Source organism: Ovis aries, chromosome 20 (assembly GCF_016772045.2).
Source record: "Ovis aries strain OAR_USU_Benz2616 breed Rambouillet chromosome 20, ARS-UI_Ramb_v3.0, whole genome shotgun sequence".
Taxonomy (NCBI): domain Eukaryota; kingdom Metazoa; phylum Chordata; class Mammalia; order Artiodactyla; family Bovidae; genus Ovis; species Ovis aries.
In genome coordinates this window covers 20669809-20690208 of record NC_056073.1, presented here as the reverse complement: position 1 = coordinate 20690208, position 20400 = coordinate 20669809, and the positions used below count along the sequence as shown (strand labels likewise).

Here is a 20400-nt window from a genome sequence, read left to right as displayed (position 1 = left end):
GAAAATTCTTTTGAGGGGTATATTTATATAATTTAATTCCTTAAAACATAACAGTCAACTCTCTTGAGGCAGCACAAGCCAGCTCCGGCCCAGTAGTAGACTAGCGCTGCAATCATATATATTTATCACGGGATCAATGCATATTATCCACCATCTGTTGGGCAACAATTTTTCCAGGCATCAAGAGGTAAAGAGAAAAAGGATGGAAGAAAAACAACATTGAGGACTTTTATATACTTAAATGTTCTACAAATTCAGGAAATCTCTCTGCTTTACTCTCAGTAGGCTGAATTTGGTGTCTAATGGATTTGGTGTCTAATGGATTTTGCCAAGGCATTCTGGTCTCATAGAAGAGCAAGGGGGTCCATGGTCAAGTCCATTTGGGAAACACTGCGTACAGCACCACCACCACCCACCCCTCACACACACATGCTTTCATCTAGCAAAGTTCCGAGAGTTCTTGAAATGACAAGACTGTCACCCAGGTTTTACCAAATTTACTACATCATCAAAAGTGCCTTGGGCGCATTGAAAGCTGCTATCCAAAGACAGTATGCTATTTGGAAACACATTAATGTCCCCAGATTTGGGCTTCCCATGCCTTTGTCAGACCCCTACCCCATGCTACCACCAGGGACTTCCCTGGTGGTCAGATGTTAAGGGGTCTGCCTGTAATGCGGGAGACCCCGATTCAATCCCTGGGCCAGGAAGATCCCATGGAGAAGGAAATGGCAACCCACTCCAGTATTCTTGCCTGGAAAATCCAATGGATGGAGGAGCATGGCAAGCTACAGTCCATGGGGTCGCAAAGAATCAGACACGACTGAATTACTTCACCCCATGCTAGTCCTGCGCTAATTCCTTAAATTCACTCAAATTGTGATGCAAAGTAGCCCAGCAGAGGGTGATAGTCCTGGTGTTAGCACATCCTGAAAGAAAGAGGCAGTGTAGGGGTCATCTTTAGTCCATGAAATAAGCCAGAATTATCCTAACTCGAGATGATGCTCAGAGTAGAGAGGGAAGGGAGGCAGGCACAGATACACGGCAGTCAGAAGTTTGGGATGACCACAAGGGAGGGCAAGAGAGCCTCAGAAATGGAGAATAAAAAAGAGGAAAAGAAAGGTGCAAAAGAACTCTCACCAGAGGCCATCTGTGGTAACTAGGCAAATAAATAGCTATCTGATTTACAAAGAAACTCCCTCCAGCTTCTTTACTAGTCACCCAATAAAGGCAACTCCACACTTTGTCCCAAAGTATCCAGAAGAAGATTTATTTCAGAGATAAAAGCAACAATCAGGGGACTTCCCCAGTGGCCCAGGGTTAAAACCTCACCTTCCAGTGCAGGGTGTGCAGGTCTGATCCCTAACCAGGGATCTAAGATCCCACATGCCTCTCAGCCAAAACACCAAACAAAAAAAACAGAAACAGAATTGTAACAAATTCAATAAAGACTTTAAAAATGGTTCACATCAAAAAACTCTTTAAAAAATAAAATTAAAAAAAAATAAAAGCAACAAGCAATCTGGAATGGCAGCTTCTCAGGAATTAGAAAATTTCCAATTACTCCTCCTTATTCCCGCAACCCTTCTCTTTTTGTGCATCCTCATAGAGGTGTGAATCATCTCCTTCCGCTTTTCACTTAATAATAAGCAGCCATTCTAGGTGGCTGAATGGAAGCCAGGCTCCTTGCTCTAACAAGGTGATTACTTCGGAGAGAGAGAGAGAATATAGTGTTTGCAGCCTTCAGAGGCTTAAAGGAAAATACAGCTGCACTCAAAAGTCCCAGAGGGACTGCATCTCAGGATTTAACTTGCTGGAGAATTCACAGCCATAGGCAGCTCGCGCATCATTCACTGCCTGTGCTCTGAGCCCTAGGGACATGGGGTCTGCACAGCACTGGGCTTAATGCTTTTAGCCCCAGAACCCTGGAGAAAGTAGACTGCACCTTGTGGGAAACTCAGGTTATCATTAGTTAGGAGGTAAACATAGAAGGACATTTCTCTGTCCCCAGCATCCAGCAGAGCATAAGGTGTATAATAACCTCAGTAAATATTTGTTGGAGAAATGAATAAAGGAGTGAATAAGGCCAGCTTCTGATGTTTTTGTTTTAAAATCACAAGATCATTCTCCCCAGGTGGAAGGGAGGTCCCGGAAGGAGGGGATATATGTATGCAGATGGCTGACTCAATTCATTGTACAGCAGAAACTAGCATAACATGGTCAAGCAATTATGAACATTCAGTTGCTCAGTCATGCCTGGCTCTTTGCGACCCTTTGGACTGTATCCCTCCAGACTCCTCTGTCCGTGGGACTTTCCAGGCAAGAATACTGGAGTAGGTTGCCATTTCCCTCTCCACAGGATCTTCCCGACCCAGGGGTAGAACCCTCGGCTCCTGAGTCTCCTGCATTGCAAGCAAATTCTTTACCTGTTGAGCCAATGTGCAAGCCTGCTAAAGCAATTACACTCCAATAAAAATAAATTAACTCAATAATTAATTAAAAAATAAAATCACAAGATCACTTTCCTTAGGGGAACAGATGAGCATATTTGTAATGCTAGATAAACTTCAGTTCAGTTCAGTCGCTCAGTTGTGTCTGACTCTTTGCAATCCCATGGACTGCAGCATGCCAAGCTTCCCTTGGATAAACTTGGAACCTGGTAATGTAAGTTGAAATGCACCCAGTCTAATGGACCTCCTCTTTGCTATACTACGTGGAGCCTTATGCAAAAAAAGATTTGGGGGTCTCATCTAGTTTCAGTAGGAAATTATGCGCTGCCAGATTAGTGATGCCTTCCACAAGTACGGCACCCCACTCCAGTACTCTTGCCTGGAGAATCCCACGGGCGGAGGAGCCTGGTGGGCTGCAGTCCATGGAATCGCTAAGAGTCGGGCACGACTGAGCGACTTCACTTTCACTTTTCACTTTCATGCATTGGAGAAGGAAATGGCAACCCATTCCAGTGTTCTTGCCTGGAGTATCCCAGGGATGGGGAGCCTAGTGGGCTGCCGTCTATGGGGTCGCACAGAGTCGGACACGACTGAAGCAACTTAGCAGCAGCAGCAGCCACAAGTATGACAGTGCAAATGTCTTTCCACACTGTCGCCACAAAGTCGGGAATCACAAAATACTGTTTCCCTGGACAGACCTAGAAGATGCTGGCTATGTTTAAACACCATCTTCTAACTGTCCCATCTTCCTTGAACCTGGAACTGAGTTTCTGATTGCGTTAGAATTCAAAAATACGGTCAGCCTTCGTGGGTTCTGGAACTGTTTCTGATACTAGAGGCTAGATGGTGTTGGAGCAGGTGATTCACACAGGCTCAGGAGCTCCCTGCCTGTCTGAACAAGCTGAGCGAGGGCTGGCATCAGGACTCGCCAAGAAAATAATAGGAAGTGCAACCTGGGAACTGTAAGCGCAGTCAGGCAGGGAGGAATGCAAGGAAATGTGTGATCTCTCAAACCTCCTCATGCAAAACGCTCAGAGGTGAGCTGCCTGAGAATGTTTGTAAACTCCCTGGACACCTTCCCAAAGCGTTGCGCTCCACTGAAATTCACCCCAAGGTGAGAGGAACAGAAAACTCATTTTCTAAACCTTCTAGATGGCACCTCACCACATACTCCTCAGCCAATCCCACTGGTGGGAAGGATCAATTCAGAAAGGTTAACTAGAGGGTGAGGAACTTAAGAGTTCAGTGACCCACATTTTGGGGTGTGTGTGTGTGTGTGTTGCTCCCCTCAGCTTAATCTCCTGTCTATTCCACTAGTGTAATTAAGACTCTGATTATATAGCCAGATGGCAAGTTGCTTGTGTGTTTCTTGGCCTCGATAATAGAATATATTCAGTCTCTCTTACGGATTCTCCCTTGCCATGGATGAGTTGATTCATAGAGAGCCTTGAGGGAAGAAAAAGATATGAAAGATTTGCTAGAAGAAACATCTCATCCTAGGTTATTTTAGATGGCGTCTAGCCAGGGCGTTTGTAGTTTAGCATCTTCTCTGAAAATTGCAGTCTGGATTCAAATTCTGAGAAGTCTGAATAATCACATCATCTCAGAATTGGAAAGCTCCCAGCATCTCACCAACTATCTTGATACTTACATGAAGTTAAAGAAATTGATAAGACAGGCAATTTCCCTGCTTCGTGAAGAAAGTTCCCTGGAGGGTTGACACTTAAGGAAATAAAATAGCATCTTAAGATGCACTCTTTAGAGGTCCCAGAATTGTCCTCAAAGTATAAGGAATATATGCCATCAAATGACATAGTATTGGCCGCAAAATGAGGGCGAGATGCCTTTGCAAAAAGGTTTCAGCAGTTCAGTGGAGGAAATGTTTCCCCTTTAAGGGCAGCTTTGTCAGTCCCACTAAAAGAAGAAACTACTAAAGCATGCTTCATTAAAAAAAAAAAAGAAAGAAAGAAAGAAAGAAAACATCTACCTTTATACTCAGCCTAAATAAGCGAATTGAAAGCTAGTTTTCTCATCCAATTGTCAGGCAAAGGAGACTATTGGAAAACAGAGGATTTAATTGCCATTTTCAGCCCTAGGAGTGAGCAATTTAGAGCAAATGACAAATGACTTTTTAAAGAGAAACCAATGTAAACGAGACTGAGGAAATACTCCGGATCTGAGTTAGCCAATCTCTAAATAATGAGAGGGAAGTTTCCTGCAGAGTCAAGCATTCCAGAAAATACCATCATAAATCACACATCTTCCCCACTCTGGGATCTGTCAAACGACAGTCCTGTCTTCAGCAGGAAAAGGTGCTGGTGTGGCGTGTGTACTCACGGCATCCAGGAAATCCCGCAGCCCAGCAGGGGGTCGGCGCTGGACTCCCCCCAAGGGCGCCCCACCATCACTGTGTCCACCCTGGCTCCCCCCACGATGTCAGCGGCTGTGATCTATCTTCTCCATGTGTTTGAAAGGAGGCCGAGGAGGCCCTGGTGCTCACTAGCCTCGGTGAGAAGCTGATGTGAGAACTGTAAACCTGCCCTGGGTTTCGAGGCTTGTGTAAGTCTGTGATTCATTCCTCAGTGGGTCGGTCAAACACGCCTAAGAGAAATTACAGGTTCCTCTCGTCTGAAACAAACCCATTAAAATGAGTCAGTTGTTTGTCCTTTCTTTCCTCCTCTTTATCTCAGATAATCACACGAGACTGTTGCGCCTACTGGGGTAATGAGAACTCAGACAGGCGGGTGGTAAATGCAAGATTCTGCCACTGTTGTTGTTGATGTTAAATTGTTAAAAGGAGACCCCATTTTTGCCTGTACTGACGTTAAACTTGGAAAACACTGGCTAGGACATGATCCAATCCCTGCCTTAACACCAAAAATATCTTCGGTTTATTTTCTAATGACTTGTCCAAGGAGTTCTTACTGAGGCTCTACCTTGGTGCACAGCCATGGGGAATTCAGATGGAGAATTTCGCCTGTGGGAAACTTCCCTTGGTCTGACTTGGGGCAGGGTGGCCAGTTGGATTGTCCTTGTCACCCCCAAATGGTCCCACACTTCCCACTTCTAGCCCCTCCCATTAACCTACCTTCCTGGCTCCTCCATATGACTGTTGCAAACTTTCATTTGACTATTACCAGGGGAGATGTAGACATGAAGAAGAAATAAGTGAGAGGAGTTTTGTTATGTCTGTTGTACTCAGGAGGCTCAAGGAGACGATGCCTGTGGAAATAGGTCATTCCATTTAGGTCAATAGTTAAGTGCCGTGTCGTTTGGAAATTCTGAAAAATCAGTGTCATCAAACTTTTGGTTGTGTAATCAGAGGACTTTATTAAACATTCTATGTACAAAGCACCTCGTTCTGCTCTTTGGACATACAAAACAAGTGACTTATCGAGTAACAAGGGTAAATCTGTCTCCAAAGGCTTATGGTCTTATCTGGGAAAGAAAATATATGCACACAAGAAGGCTAAGAGTAAATAATACTACACAATAAATACTGACTCAACAGTGAATGGCCCAGATATACATATTGCAAGAAATCAGTGGAGAGAATCAGCACTTCTGGTTGGACTGATTAGGGAAGACTTTACAGGGAAGGCAAAAAGCGATGCACAGTTCAGACACAGAAAGCCCTGGATACATGTATAGTCTCTGAAATATACTCTTTCCAGGGCAGGATACCAAGTAACACAATTCTGTAAACACTGAATGAAAAGATCCTTCAGTAGACTTTGCTGGCTGGTCACCCTGATGAAAGAAACTGAATCCAATGCTCAACACTTTCATTTAGATGCCAGTGAACCAAGACTTCCCTGGTGGTCCACATTTCTGAAGCAGGCGGCACAGGTTCAATTCCTGATCAGAGAACTGAGATCCCACATGCTTCGTGGCCAAAAATATTTTTTTAAAAAAGAGAAGAAATTAGATGTCAGTGAACCAACTCCTATGAGAGTGTCTCATCCACACTCATGCAAAAGGTCATGGCTGTTTGCTGTCTGTATGTGCGTTGCACATACATGAATTCATAGGTACTCTAATACAAACAGCTTACATTTTAAGGCCAATTATTATTTGCCAAGTACTGTTCTCAGTATTTTATCTACATTTGTTCATTTAATCTTTCCACTAGCCCTATAGGGTAAGCTCCATTATTCTCAATTTCTGGTTGGGAAAACCTAAGTCCCAGGAATTTAAATAACTGTGCCAACGAGTATCAAGTACTAAGTGCTCTGCCCAAGAATCTGCCTTAGACACCACTAGCACCAGCTTCTCCTGAGCCACCTGACCAAGTCACTTCCTTGGTGAGGTGAGAACAGGGTGTTCCACGTATCTCCACCCTGGGTCTTCCACGGTCAGCCTGATCCATGCAGTTCTTTGTCACCTTTCAGGATGGGACAGACTGAAGTGTGGGCCGCAAGAGGGAGGGTGGACTTCACCAAGGGATCCTCAAATGATAGTGGGGTTTCTCTGTTAGCATCCATGAGCCTTTATTTAATAATTTTTTTTTTAGGTCACACCACGCAGCAAGTAGGATCTTAGTTTCCCTACCAGGGGTCTGACCTTCATCCCCTGCACTGGCAGTGCTGAGTCTTAACCACTGGCCACCAGGGAAGTCCTCCATGAGGCTTTCTTAATGAATAATAACCCCAAAATAGACTCTTTCGCACCTCCTCTCTCAGGGAGTGAGTGCATGGGAGCAGAGTGTGCTTTCACATGACATGTGGTTGCCAAATACACAGTACAGATGAAAGGCCAGTCTCTCCCTCTCTCTGTCTCTCAACCCCTCTCTCTTGTGTTCAGACTTTCCATCTGCAAATGGAGGCACTTGGACTCAGTCTTTTCTAAAGATTTTTTCAGAATTATAAATCCTAAAACCATCTAGCTCCATGACATTGCATCCTTCCTTCAATATGTTGATTTGGGGTAAGTGACCTTTCTTCATATGGAAATCTCTGCATTGGGAAAACCAGAACTGTGTCTGCTCCATTCTGTTCCCTTGAAGAGACCCTACAGAGATACTGGGAAATGTCAAATTAAAGCTTCTTTCTGACTTCATTTGCAAAGGGTGCAATTGTTGTCCCAAGATGAACAATACCACTTAGAAGATGACTCATTCTCCCAGTTGGTATATTTTCCTACCTTCTGATTATTTTATTTTTGCTTTCTTAAACGTTCCTAATTAGAGGAAATTTTCTACAGTAAAAAAGAGAGAGAGAGAGAATAAAAAAGTTTTACTACAGTTTTCTGTGTTTAAAATAAAAAAAATGACACCCCTGATTCACAAAGTGAGTTGCCCTTTTCCATTTGTAATGTGACATCATTAATACCAGCTTCTTTTGTATATAACTTTAAAAACTGATTTATTTATTTGGCTGGGCAGGGTCTCAGTTGCAGGATGTGTGCTCTTAGTTGCAGCATGTGGGATCTAGTTCCCTGACCAGGGATCAAACTTCAGCCCCCCTGCATCAGGAGCTTGGACTCTGAACCACTGGACCACCAGGAAAGTCCCAGTACTGACTTCATGGGGAGATAACTAAGGGCTACTCATTGCCGCTTGCCCTTTATCCATGACTTTTTTTTTTTTCTTCTGCATCTGATTGTGTGCTTGCTTTAAAAAGGACCTTTTTTTTTTTTTTTTTTTCCCCAGAAGGATTTTTATCTGTAATACTGTTCTATTATCAGGTGGCTCCTGATTTGAATGTTGAATTTGTTTACATACAAGGTAAGAAAATCAGTAGCTCTCTACTTGAAATATAATATTTCTCCTTTCTCATCCCAGGTTTCAAAACACCATATTGTTGGTGGGGGTTCATCTTACATGGGCTTCCCAGGTGGCGCTAGTGGTGAAGAACCCGCCTGCCAATGCAGGAGACAGGAGACATGTGTTTGATTCCTGGATCTTGAAGGTCCCCTGGAGAAGGGCATGGAAACCCTCTCCAGTATTCTTGCCTGGAGAAGCCCATGGACAGAGAGGCCTGGCAGTCTACATCCCACAGGGTGACAAAGAGTCAGACACCACTGAAGCAACTTAGCATGCAAGCACCTCTTACATAGTCAGAGTAGACAGAGACCCTCGGTGGCTCCGTAGTCTTGAGGAGAAAGTCCAGGGCTAGGAACCAACAGACTTGGGTTTTTACCTCTGGCTCAAATCTCTATTAGCTGTTACTTATCACTCCAGCCTTCAGTCTCCTTAACTTAAACACCTTTCTGGTTCAAAAGCTCAATGCTTTTTGCTTGGTTCACGGCCAAAAAAGTTGTATCTAAGCCCACGCTAGGCTGACCATGCAATCAGTTTAAATGTGGAGGAGTGGAACATATTGGCCCTTGAATTCTTTTTGTACAAAGAACAATGACCTACTTAGAATCGGCCCAATGTTGGTGACTATGCATGAGGGCCCTCCCTTAGCCACCTATAGAATCTAGCTGGGTGACATCCCTGGCCACCACTGCCAAGACAAGCCAGAGTTCTCTTCCTGATTCCAACAACACGAGGCTGGAGACCCTGGCAAGACCAGGTTCTGGTGTCCGCTGTTGGATACCCAGCATGGCATATATATGTAGACAGTGGATGGGGAAAACGTCAGCAACACAGAACAGCTTAGACAGAGGGGCTTTCCATCCTCTCTTCATGCCCTCCTCTGTCAGCACCACCAAGAGGGAGGCGTCCTTCATACTCTTCGGAGGCAAGAAGACACGAATCAGGACGTTTCTCCTGGGGTCTCTGCCACTCCTGAAATGTATGACCTGGTCAAGAACAGACAATCACATCTTTAACATACAAGCAGCAACATCTAAAAGCATCACGACAACTGTCACGGATTGACTCTTTCTTGAACAAGAAGCCCCTTTGGGTAGAGCCCCCTTGGCAAATGAAGATTCGCTTCCCTTTAAGTCCCTTGGGAATCCAGGAATCAGCTTTGCTCTCTTGTCTGCAAAAGCTGTTACAGGACATGTCTGTCTCCAAGTTGGACCACTCCCTTTCCTCTTGGAAAAGACCTCGCTTTTGACCAAGGCCCTGGGTTGCTGCAGAAGATCTCAGCCACACTGGCTACTAGAGCCCTGATGTACTGGGATCAGGGAGGAAGGCTCTTTCTATAATTCTTTCTCTGGCACTGTACATGTGTCTGTGTGAGTCTGTGTGTGTGTTGCTCTCTCTGTTTCTGTATTTCTCTATGTCTCTCTCTGCATCCCTCAGCCTCTCTCTGTACCTCTCTGTCTCACTGTGAAAGTAGGGGTCCTGCTGTAGATGTCTCCATCTCCCTGCCTGGTCTTCTGTCTCTAGATCTAGAGGGACACAGAGACAGAGGATTGGAAGTCCTGACTGCACATGTCTGATTGCTCTTCCATCTCTGAGCTGCCATCTCATGTCACTAAGCGTCCCTGTCTGTCTGTCTCCCCCTGTGCCTCCCTTCCCTTTCTTTCTCTCTGTCTCTGACCCTCCTGCAAATGAAAACTGACTTCTGCATTATCTCCAAGGCCTCCCACAGACAGTGTGTATCATAATTCCTTGATCTTTTAACACTAGAGAAGACAGAGGGTGACCGTAGGAAATGTGGGGATGTTGTTGATGTAATGGAGGATGTCCTGGGGATGGGGAATAAAAAGGAGGGGAAGAAAGAGCAGCTGGGACCACAGATCCCTCTGCTCACTCCCCTCTCAAAGACTCAGGCCGATTTACAGGCACTCCCGCAGGACAAGCCTGACTGTTTTACAGGGACAGTAACAATTTCAGACGTCCACGAATTAGAAGTGTGAATATATCTCCAACCATAGCTAGGTGAGAGTAGATTGCCTGCGAAGAATCATTTCAATCAAGAAAACATCATTTCTGATTAGAATGAATCCAATTGAGATTTTTTTTTCCCCCAAGAAATGTCACATACAGGCCATGTATATGGAGTCCCCTGTGGTGTGTACTCACCTCCCAAGTTAGGAGTATAGCCTGGCTTACTAGCGTGGCACTTTGGTGGGGTGATGAGAGAAATCAGAAGAGACGTTCTGAGGAAGACAAAGGATAGTGGACTTGTCACCAGCAGTCTGTTCAATTATTCAGTCATTAATATGATCACAATTATTCAAAGCACATGGAGAATTATTTCATTAAGCACAGTATTGTGTTTAGTGAAACATGTCAGACAAAGATAAACACTGTATGTTATCACTTATATGTGGAATCTAAGAAAAATAAACCGGTGAACAGAAAAAGAAGCCAACTCACAGATATAGAGAACAAACTAGTAGATACCAGTGGGGAGAGGGGTAAGAGGCACAAACTACTAGGTATAAAATAAATAAGCTGCCAAGATATACTGTACAGCATGGGGGAATAGAGCCATTATTTTGTAATAACTTTAAATGGAGTGTAATCTATAAAAACATTAAATCACTATGTTGTACACCTGAAACTAACATAATATTGTAAATTGATTCCATCTCAATTTTTTTTTAAAGCGCATGGACAGCAGTTTATTTCTTGCCTTCACCTCATCCCTGTCCTTTTTTATTTCAGAGCCATTGACAACATGCAAATAGGCTAGTATGAGAGATTCTCCTCCTCCATGGCTTGGATGCTTCTCCTGAAGCCTCTAGTTTGAGATGGAGGTGGGGAGAAGGCAGTTGACTGGCATGGGAGAGAGTGAAACAGGAAATCCCTAGTCTTCAAACAACTCCACTTTTTAAATTAACTTTTAATGGAGTATTGCTTTACAATATTATATTAGCTTCTACTGTAGAAGACAGTGAAGCAACTGCACGTGTATCTATCCCCTCTTTTTTGAATTTCCTTCCCATTTCGGTCATCACAGAGCACTGAGTAGAGAGCTCCCTGAGCTATATCCCTAGAGGCTGTCACACAGAGTGAAGTAAGTCAGGAAGAGAAAAACAAATGTCAGATATGAATACACGTATGTGGAATCTAAAAAATGGTACAGATGACCTTATTTTCAAACAGCTCCTTCTCAGCTACTGACATTCTCAACAGGACCATCACCACCTTGCGATATACCTGGGTCTAAATTATCCTTGTGCTTCAGGTACATGTTGTGGATTGGAAATATCATCTCGCTGGTGGAATTATCACTACGTGAACATAGATTAATTCATCACATAGGATATAAAGTGAATGCAAACAAGTATGTTTATTATTACAGTTTAGGGGGGCTGGGACTGACACTCCCCAGACAGGTAGCCCAAGGAGAAAGACTTAAATCTGGACTGTAGGATATGGTGACCCCGAAGTCAGAGACCTACAGACAGGAGAGGAGGAGACAGGTGATAGCATACTTCTTCTGCTGCTGCCGCTGCTAAGTCACTTCAGTCGTGTCCGACTCTGTGCGACCCCATAGATGGCAGCCCACCAGGCTCCCCCGTCCCTGGGATTCTCCAGGCAAGAACACTGGAGTGGGTTGCCATCTCCTTCTCCAGTGCATGAAAGTGAAAAGGGAACGTGAAGTCGCTCAGTCATGTCTGACTCTTAGTGACCCCATGGACTGTAGCCCACCCGGCTCCTCCATCCATGGGATATTCCAGGCAAGAGTACTTCCTCTGAGTAGGGCTAAAACACCAACTTACAGTGGCTACAGCTGGTGGCAGAGAGAAGGAAGGACATAAAACGGTAAGAACAAATTAGCCTAGGACCCAGAAAAGTGATTCTCTTTTTTCAACACTTATTATTATTTTATTTAGCTGTGCCAGGTCTTAAATGCAGCATGTGGGATCTAGTTCCCTAACCAGGGATCAAACACAGGCCCCTTTCATTGGAAATGTGGAGTCTTAGCCACTGGGCCACCAGGGAAGTTCAACAGACCAGTGATTCCTAACCCTAAGAGTACATTAGAATCACCGGGGAGCTTAAAAATAATAATAATGACTCAGCTCTATTCTAAGACTTTCTAGTTTAATTTCTTCAGTGGAACCTGGACAGTGGTATTGTTTACAAGCTCTCTGGGTGTTTCTGAGGTGCAGCCAGCCTGGAAAACCACTGATTCAGACAATCAACAAGCTAATAATGAAATTCTGGGTATTATCCTGGCTTACCTTGCATATAAACACACAAAGAGAAGGAGGGGGGAAAATAACTATTTTCTATAACACCAAAGAGCAGAGCTTCCCTATGGTAGCCGAATGGATAAGTACCAGACACACGTAAAGGAGTGAAACTAAGCTGAAAGCGATTGGAAGAGTCAGACCTCTCTCCTGAGAGCATCCAGGCAGACCCCAGGGAAGAGATGGGAATACATCAGATAGGCCAGCTGGAGGCAAACATTTACATTGCTGAGATACTTCAGGAAGGCTTAGATGAGTGTGTCTCAACCCTGACTACACTAGAACCACCTAGGGAGCTTATGCATCTTCCCAAATCCAAGTCACAGTACAGACAATCCAATTAAAACCTTGGGGGATGGCAGTGGTGGAGGAACATTTTTTTGTAAACTTCCCAGTTACTTCTGATATCCAGCCAACATCGAAAATCATTGCTTTAGATAACTATTAATGTTTCTTCTCAGTAAAAAAAAAAAATGGCTTTTTTTTTTTTTCCAGCTGGAAAGCATGTAAAAGTATCAGCCATCTTCCAGGTATGCAGACCAAGGACTGGGAAGGAGACCAAAGCTTCAGGAAGAGTAAGGCGAAAGGTATTTGCAACAATGTGGATGGACCTGGAGATTAGCATACTACATGAAGTAAGTTAGGCAGAGAAAGACAAATATCATATATCACTTATACGCAGAATCTTAAAATGATACATATGGACATATTTACAAAACAGACTCACAAACAGAGAACATAAACTATGATTACCAAAGGGGAAAGGTGGGAGGGAGGGATAAATTGGAAGCTTGAAATTGACAGATACACACTGCTGCTGCTACTGCTGCTAAGTCGCTTCAGTCGTGTCCGACTCTGTGTGACCCCATAGATGGCAGCCCACCAGGCTCCCCCGTCCCTGGGATTCTCCAGACAAGAACACTGGAGTGGGTTGCCATTTCCTTCTCCAATGCATGAAAGTGAAAAGTGAAAGTAAAGTGGCTCAGTCGTGCCTGACTCTTGGCGACCGCATGGACTGCAGCCTACCAGGCTCCTTCATCCATGGGATTTTCCAGGCAAGAGTACTGGAGTGGGTTGCCATTGCCTTCTCTGCAGATACACACTACTATATTCAAAATAGATAACCAACAAGGACATACTGTATAGTACAGGGCCCTCTGCTCAATAGTTTGTAATAACCTAAATAGGGAAACAATTTGAAAAAAGAATAAATACATCTATATCTATAACTTTTCATATTGTTCATGGGGTTCTCAAGGCAAGAGTACTGAAATGGTTTGCCATTCCCTTCTCCAGTGGACCACATTTTGTCAGAACTCTCTGCCATGACCCATCTGTCTTGGGTGTCCCTACACGGCATGGCTCATAGTTTCATTGAGTTAGACCAGGCAGAGACATTATTTTGCCAACAAAGGTCTGTCTAGTCAAAGCTATGGTTTTTCCAGTAGTCATGTGTGGATGTGAGAGTTGGACTATAAAGAAAGCTGAGAGCTGAAGAATTGACTCTTTTGAACTGTGGTGTTGGAGAAGACTCTTGAGAGTCCCTTGGACTGCAGTCCATCCTAAAGGAAATTGACTTCATTGGAAGGACTGACATTGAAGCTGAAACTCCAATACTTTGGCCACCAGATGCCAAGAGCTGACTCATTTGTAAAGACCCTGATGCTGGGAAAGATTAAAGGTGGGAGGAGAAGGGGACAACAGAGGATGAGGTGGTTGGATGGCATCACTGACTCAATGGGCTTGAGTTTGAGTAAACTCCGAGAGTTGGTGATGGACAGGGAGGCCTGGTGTACTGCCCTCCATGGGGTCACGAAGAGTCAGACATGACTGAGTGACTGAACTGAAACTGGTGTCTATAACTGATTAACTTTGCTGTCCACCTGAAACCAACACAATATTGTTAATCAGCTCTATTGTTGTTTCATTTCTAAGTCATGTCCAACTCTTTTTGGGACCCCATGGACGGTAGCCCACCAGGTTTCTCTGTCCATAGGATTTCTAAGGCAAGAATACTGGAGAGGGTTGCCACGCCTCCTCCAGGTCCCTTACCTTTTACAACTCCAGTAACCATGGAAACAAGCCCTCCTGAACATCAAGCTATTGATATTAGGAAAATCTTTGTGTAGGGTCAGAATTTGTTCTTCTGGAATTGTCACACCTTGAATATGGTTCAACTGATGAGAGTCCCAGTGAATGAGTGAGTTGTCATGGGGACCCAAGACTTTCCATCTGCTCTTATTTCTCTGTTTCATCACCTGCTCTCCAGCTCCATAGTTTGAGGGTCACCCCTCCAGGCCCTGCTGCCTTGTCACTCTCCTCTAATGCATTGAAGTCTACTTTCTCTCTGTGGCTGTGGTCCCAGTGCTCCACCTAGAATCTGAACAGCTCACAGAGGCACTCACAAAGCTCTTCTGAAAAATCCATACCACAAAAGTGTTAGGTGATGCTTTGAGCAACACTCCAGGTGCCAGAAACTCCAATGTGGCTGTTACCTCATCAAACTTTTAAATGCAAAAATGAACGTGAAGGCTTTACCTCTGATATCCTGGAGACCCATTGTGCAGAGTTTATTCGATCCTTTAAGGCATCTCTTATCTGGGGGGTTAACAAAAGCAATTAAGGATTAGATTATGAAGAACTAATGCATATGCTTTAGACCAGCAAACACTATTGTGAGAGTGTGTTTCCAGCAAGTACTGTTGGTGGGACCAACAGTAATATTGCTCTTGTTGATACTTTGACTACAAATATTAGCTGTGGTATTCAATTCACTTAAAAAGTAATCATATGGTCTATAACTACATAAAACCTTAAGTGCTTTTTATGCAGTTTCACTTGCAAAACTGCATTTGTTCTTTACCCTAATCTAGCCATGGACGGAGGAGCCTGGCGGGCTGCAGTCCATGGGGTCGCTGAGAGTTGGACACGACTCAGTGACTTCACTTTCACTTTTCATTTTCATGCATTGGAGAAGGAAATGGCAACCCACTCCAGTGTTCTTGCCTGGAGAATCCCAGGGACAGCAGAGCCTGGTGGGCTGCCGTCTATGGGGTTGCACAGAGTCGAACACAACTGAAGCAACGCAGCAGCAGCAGCAGCAGCAGCAGAGAAGGCAGGGCATCCCAGGTGGCTCAGTAGCTAAAGAATGCCCCTGCAATGCAATTGCAGTGAGAAGATGTGGGTTCCATCCCTGGGTCAGGAAGAGCCCCTGCAGGAGGTCACAGCAACTCACTCCAGTATTCTTGCCTGGATAATTCCAAGGACAGAGGAGTCTGGTGCACTGCAGTCCATAAGATCACAAAATCAGATACAACTGAAGTGACGGAGTAGCACAGAAGGCAGGAAAAGCATTATTATGTCTATGATCCATTTGAAGAATCTAAGGCTCATGAGTTAAGGACTCTCCAGTAGCACACAGCTATTCCATAGAAATATCAGGATTAAAGGGCTCATTTCTTAACCCTTACCTCTTTTACTTTTAGGTTGGTATTGTATTCTCATGGGAAAACAAAAGAACCTCTGTGAAATGTCTTTTACAGACATTGCAGATTAACTTAAGAGTAAAACAGCATTGATGGTACAATAAATATATACTTAAAATTTTAAAAATAAAAAATAAGCCCTGCAGTGTGAGTGTTTGCATCTATGATTTAGAAGGTTTGCTTTCCTCAGTCCAAGAGGCAATGTAATAAAATAGAAAGAGGGTGATCTTAAAAGCCTGAATAACTATGATGTTTTGTTCCTTTTTTCCACTTATTTTCATCATACCACCTGCACACACTCATCTGTATTTGGAGAATTTCCTTCCTTAAGTCCACTGCTCTTTAAGGTAGAAGCCAGGACCTCACTTGACTCTCTTGCAGCTAAGATGTAGCCACGTGACCTGGGCTCAGCCAATCAGACATGATAATGCAAGATGCAGGTATCAGTGATCCTCCCCAGGCAGCGTGGAGGGGCTGCAGCAGCAGGAACTCTAGCTTAGCACACACTCTCTGATGTTGCCCTGCCGAGCTGTGCTCTCTGTGCCCAGCAAAGTGGGAAGGGGCAGGGGAGCCTCATGTGGAGTCATCTGTGCTGTGAATCAGAAACTATTCTTTATGCATAGCCTCCATGCCTCCCAGCCACAGAGAGACCTTCCCAAAGATGTTATTGTGAGATGTAATAACTTTTTCTGCTTTAGCTAGCTAGAGTGGGTTTCTGAGAAACTGTGAGCAAGCTACTGCATCACTCTGAGTTTCAATTTCCTCATCTGTAGAACTAAAAATAGGAATAACCAGGATTGCTTTCAGGGTGAGAGCTAATGACTATAAGAGCTTAGCCCCATAAAAGCTTGAAAGCTGGTAGTATTACTTGCATCGTTGAGACCTCGATGTCCTGTTCAAGTGTCTGCACAAATGATTGAGGTGAAAGACTCCCAATAAGTGGTATTTACAAGTAAGCATTTCAGGGCCAAATACTGATAATGCAGAAAACAGCAGAAGAATTTATTTATTTATTTAGAAGAATTTATCGTACCTTCGGATCCAGGATTGTTCCAAACACCAGGATGAAGAAGCCCTGAGAAAGATGGAAGAGGGAGGAAGAGCCATTAAACAAAATAAAATGATAATAATAAATACCAGTACTTATTATCAGTTCTTATTGTGGTAGAAGGTAAATAAAAATAATTTTATTAAATCCTTAAATAGAAAAACAAAAACCATTTTATTAAATCTTCGACTTACTCATTTTAAAGTCGCAACACCTAGATTGATCCATTCAACAAATATGGATATAGAATTTTTCACGCACCAGCCACTGCTCTCGACACTTAGAATACTACAGTAAACTAAGCAGACTGAGGTCCCTGAGGCATGCAAGAACACTATAGGAATTTTTTATTTGGGCAAAATAAACTGTTTTATGTTTATCAGGAGTTGCGCATCTCATCAGAATATAATAGCCCAAGAAAGTCCAAGGAGACAGGCTATACATGGCCACCTCACAGTTCTTGAACAATCAGTAATGAAAGAAACTTCCACGGAAAATAACAAAAGCAGCTGTGTTCAGCTTTTATGAATACCTCCAACCTCCTTCCCCCATCCACAACTAAAAACTGTTATAAAACTTGTGAAGAAAAATTAAGGCCACGGATACTCATAAAAACTCTAGAGTTTCTAAGTACACTAATAGGTGTTCAGAAATGGGTGCTCCAGATATTATACTATAGAGAGAATTTATTAGTTCTCATATCTCCTATCTCATATCAATACTTCGGCTATCTGACACGAAGAACCAATTCATTGGAAAAGACCCTGATGCTTGGAAAGATTGAGGGCAGGAGGAGAAGGGAGTGACAGAGGATAAGACAGTTGAATGGCATCACCGACTCAATGAATATGAGTTTGAGAAAACTCCGGGAGATAAAAGAGGACAGGAGAGCCTGGAGTGCTGTAGTCCAAGGGGTTGCAAAGAGTTGGACATGACTTAGAGATTGAACAACAACAAGATCTCTTATGATTCATACAAAGATAGATCCCATTAGAGTCACACAGTGGCTGTTCTATCATTATAGTCCATTTGAGTTTTCCACTTTTTTTTTTTTTTTTTTTTTGCACAAAACCACTCTGGAAGAAGGAAGGAAATGTGTTTGTCCCATTTCTCACCTAAGGAAGTTCAGAGATTTAACTTTAAAAATGTGAAAGGCAACAACAAAATACATTAGACAAAATTTCTCTTGGAGATGAGGTTACTCAGGTCTTGACTCACCAGACAAGAGATGTAAGATAATGACCTTCGATTTAGGCGTCCTTGTTAAGCTGCTCCTATTTCATAATCAAATGTGATCCTTACCCAGGCTGAGGCCTGCTAATGTACATAATTTAAGACAAACGGCACCATAAACATTACACTTGGTTACAACCAAGTGACCATCAGCAGAAACAGTATAAAACCCCCTGCAATCATGATCTGTAAAAACACGGCTGAAGGATAGAGGACTTCACAGGGACCAGTGCGTGGCCGCCCAGCTCAGCTATTCCCCCAGACACGCTAAAATACACCTCCCTGTTCACCCAGTCCGTCAAGCGCTCCAAAGCATGGAATGATTCTATCACATTACTCTTTTTATTGTTTCTCTTAACCTACAAGACAACCATTGAAATCTGTCATTGTGTCTATTAAGAAAATGTCACTGATTTTGTGAACCATTCAGTTATAAAGTATCAAGATATAAAGATGCTTGGGCCAAACACATCCCAATCCGGTTTTGGTACTAGGAATACATTTTAATCCAAAATCTTCACAAGTTTTACCCAGGAATTAAATTTTAAAAGATCAGGGAACCACAATTCTAGTCTGTTTCCTGAAGGCTAAAGGACGAAGCTCTCTCTTTGAAAGATCTTTAATTTCTTGAGTTTGGATTAATTATATTTGTATCTGAACATTATAATGCTCAGCACAAAAGAAATAATAAAGTTATGTCTCTGTGTATTTCTGTGTGTGCATGTGTGCATTTAATTGCTTTATTATACAACCTGCATGTATAGCAATAAATATGTAACAGGAAAACATTCCACAAGGATCACTTGTCATTGGTCCATGCCACCTTGGGAAAAGTTAGAAAAAATATCCTTCAAAAAATTCAGATAAGATTTTAGTCACAGTTTTATCTCTGAGTGAGAAGAATTCACTGGTAGCAGCTTCTTTGAATTTCCTTTACTAGAAAAAGCACAGTTTGAGCAGGTAAATCTCAAGATGTTCTCCCAGGGTTTTAAAGTACGTGCTTTAACTGCTGTAGACTGAATATTTGTGTCCTCCAAAAATTCATATGTCAAATCCTAGTGCTGAATGTGAAGATATTCGGAGGTGGGGCCTTTGAGAGGTGATTAGTCATGAGGGCAGAATCTCATGAAAGGGATTTAGGGTCCAAATAAAAGAGGTCCCAGGGAGCTCCTGGCCCCTTTCACCAGGCAGGGTTATGGCAAGAACAAAACTGTCCATCTGTAAACCAGGAAGTGGGCTCTCACCAGATAACTCAGTCTATCTGTATGTGCCTCCATCTTGGACTACCCAGCCTCCAGAACTATAAGAAAGAAATACCTGTTGTTTATTAGCCACCCAGTCTATAGTATTTTTTGTCATAGCAGCCCAAATGGACTGAAACATTTACTTTTCTCCCACCAAAACAGCTAGAGGGGGTCCTCAAACCTCCTACCCAGCCAGTTATTCTCAGTAAATATGAAGGAAGACAAGGGTCAGAAGTTATGGATTGACAAATGAACAGTCAAGGTAGCTCTTGACTACATAACAACACTTCCCTAGCTAAAGGGTGGGGCTTCCCCAGTGGCTCAGCGGTAAAGAATTCGCTTGCAATGCAGGAGCCACAGGAGATGCAGGTTCAATCCCTGGGTTGAGAAGATCCCCTGGAGGAGGAAATGGCAACCCACCTCAGTATTCTTGCCTCGAGAATCCCATTGACAGAGGAGCCTGGGGGACCACAGTGTGTGAGGTCGCAAACAGTTGGACTTAGCCCACACACAGCTTGAGCTTTAAAATCCGTGGAGATGCTTCCACAGAGAAGGAACCATGAAATCTTTAAGGTCTTTCTCCTACATCCTGTTGACCTCCTGCATGTGTAGGAGTCTCTCTTCTCCATCTGCCCCATCAGCCTCAGCTGCCTCACATCTTGGTTCCTCCTTAATCCCTGCGTGTCCTGCTTCTTCTTGCTTAGTTGATTCTGTCTTCTCCATCAGTGAGGGCTGATGACTGCCCTTTCTCTCTTCCGGCACTGGGCATCCTCAGGATACTCTGATCCACAGACTTGCTGGTAAACAGCAATAACCAACTCGCCTATTTTGTAGCACTTGCCATTCTCCATGGTTAAACACTTCCACCACAGGTGATTTAAATCTAGCAACAC

At 43.5% G+C, this 20400-nt stretch overlaps 2 protein-coding genes across 10 annotated transcripts in view; both read right to left on the bottom strand.

Moving 5' to 3' along the window:
- Window positions 1–4973, bottom strand: part of LOC101121979 (adhesion G protein-coupled receptor F4) — a 30202-nt gene extending 25229 nt beyond the window's left edge. For all 5 annotated transcript variants that reach the window (XM_060403685.1, XM_042236792.2, XM_060403687.1 and 2 more), the window contains exon 1: window positions 4788–4973. The gene's annotated coding sequence lies outside the window, so the exon portion shown is untranslated. The remainder of the gene's footprint in view (window positions 1–4787) is intronic.
- Window positions 4974–5754: 781 nt separating this feature from the next.
- Window positions 5755–20400, bottom strand: part of LOC101121719 (putative adhesion G protein-coupled receptor F2P) — a 38262-nt gene continuing 23616 nt past the window's right edge. For 3 of the 5 annotated variants that reach the window (XM_042236789.2, XM_042236788.2, XM_042236790.2), the window contains exons 7-10: window positions 17016–17057; window positions 15036–15095; window positions 10375–10451; window positions 5755–9197 (exon numbers count right to left, since the gene is read on the bottom strand). In XM_042236789.2, coding sequence (XP_042092723.1) covers window positions 10404–10451; window positions 15036–15095; window positions 17016–17057 — 150 coding nt within the window. In that variant the 3' untranslated portion in view covers window positions 5755–9197; window positions 10375–10403. The remainder of the gene's footprint in view (window positions 9198–10374; window positions 10452–15035; window positions 15096–17015; window positions 17058–20400) is intronic. The other 2 variants (XM_060403684.1, XM_042236791.2) reach the window with 1 other exon arrangement.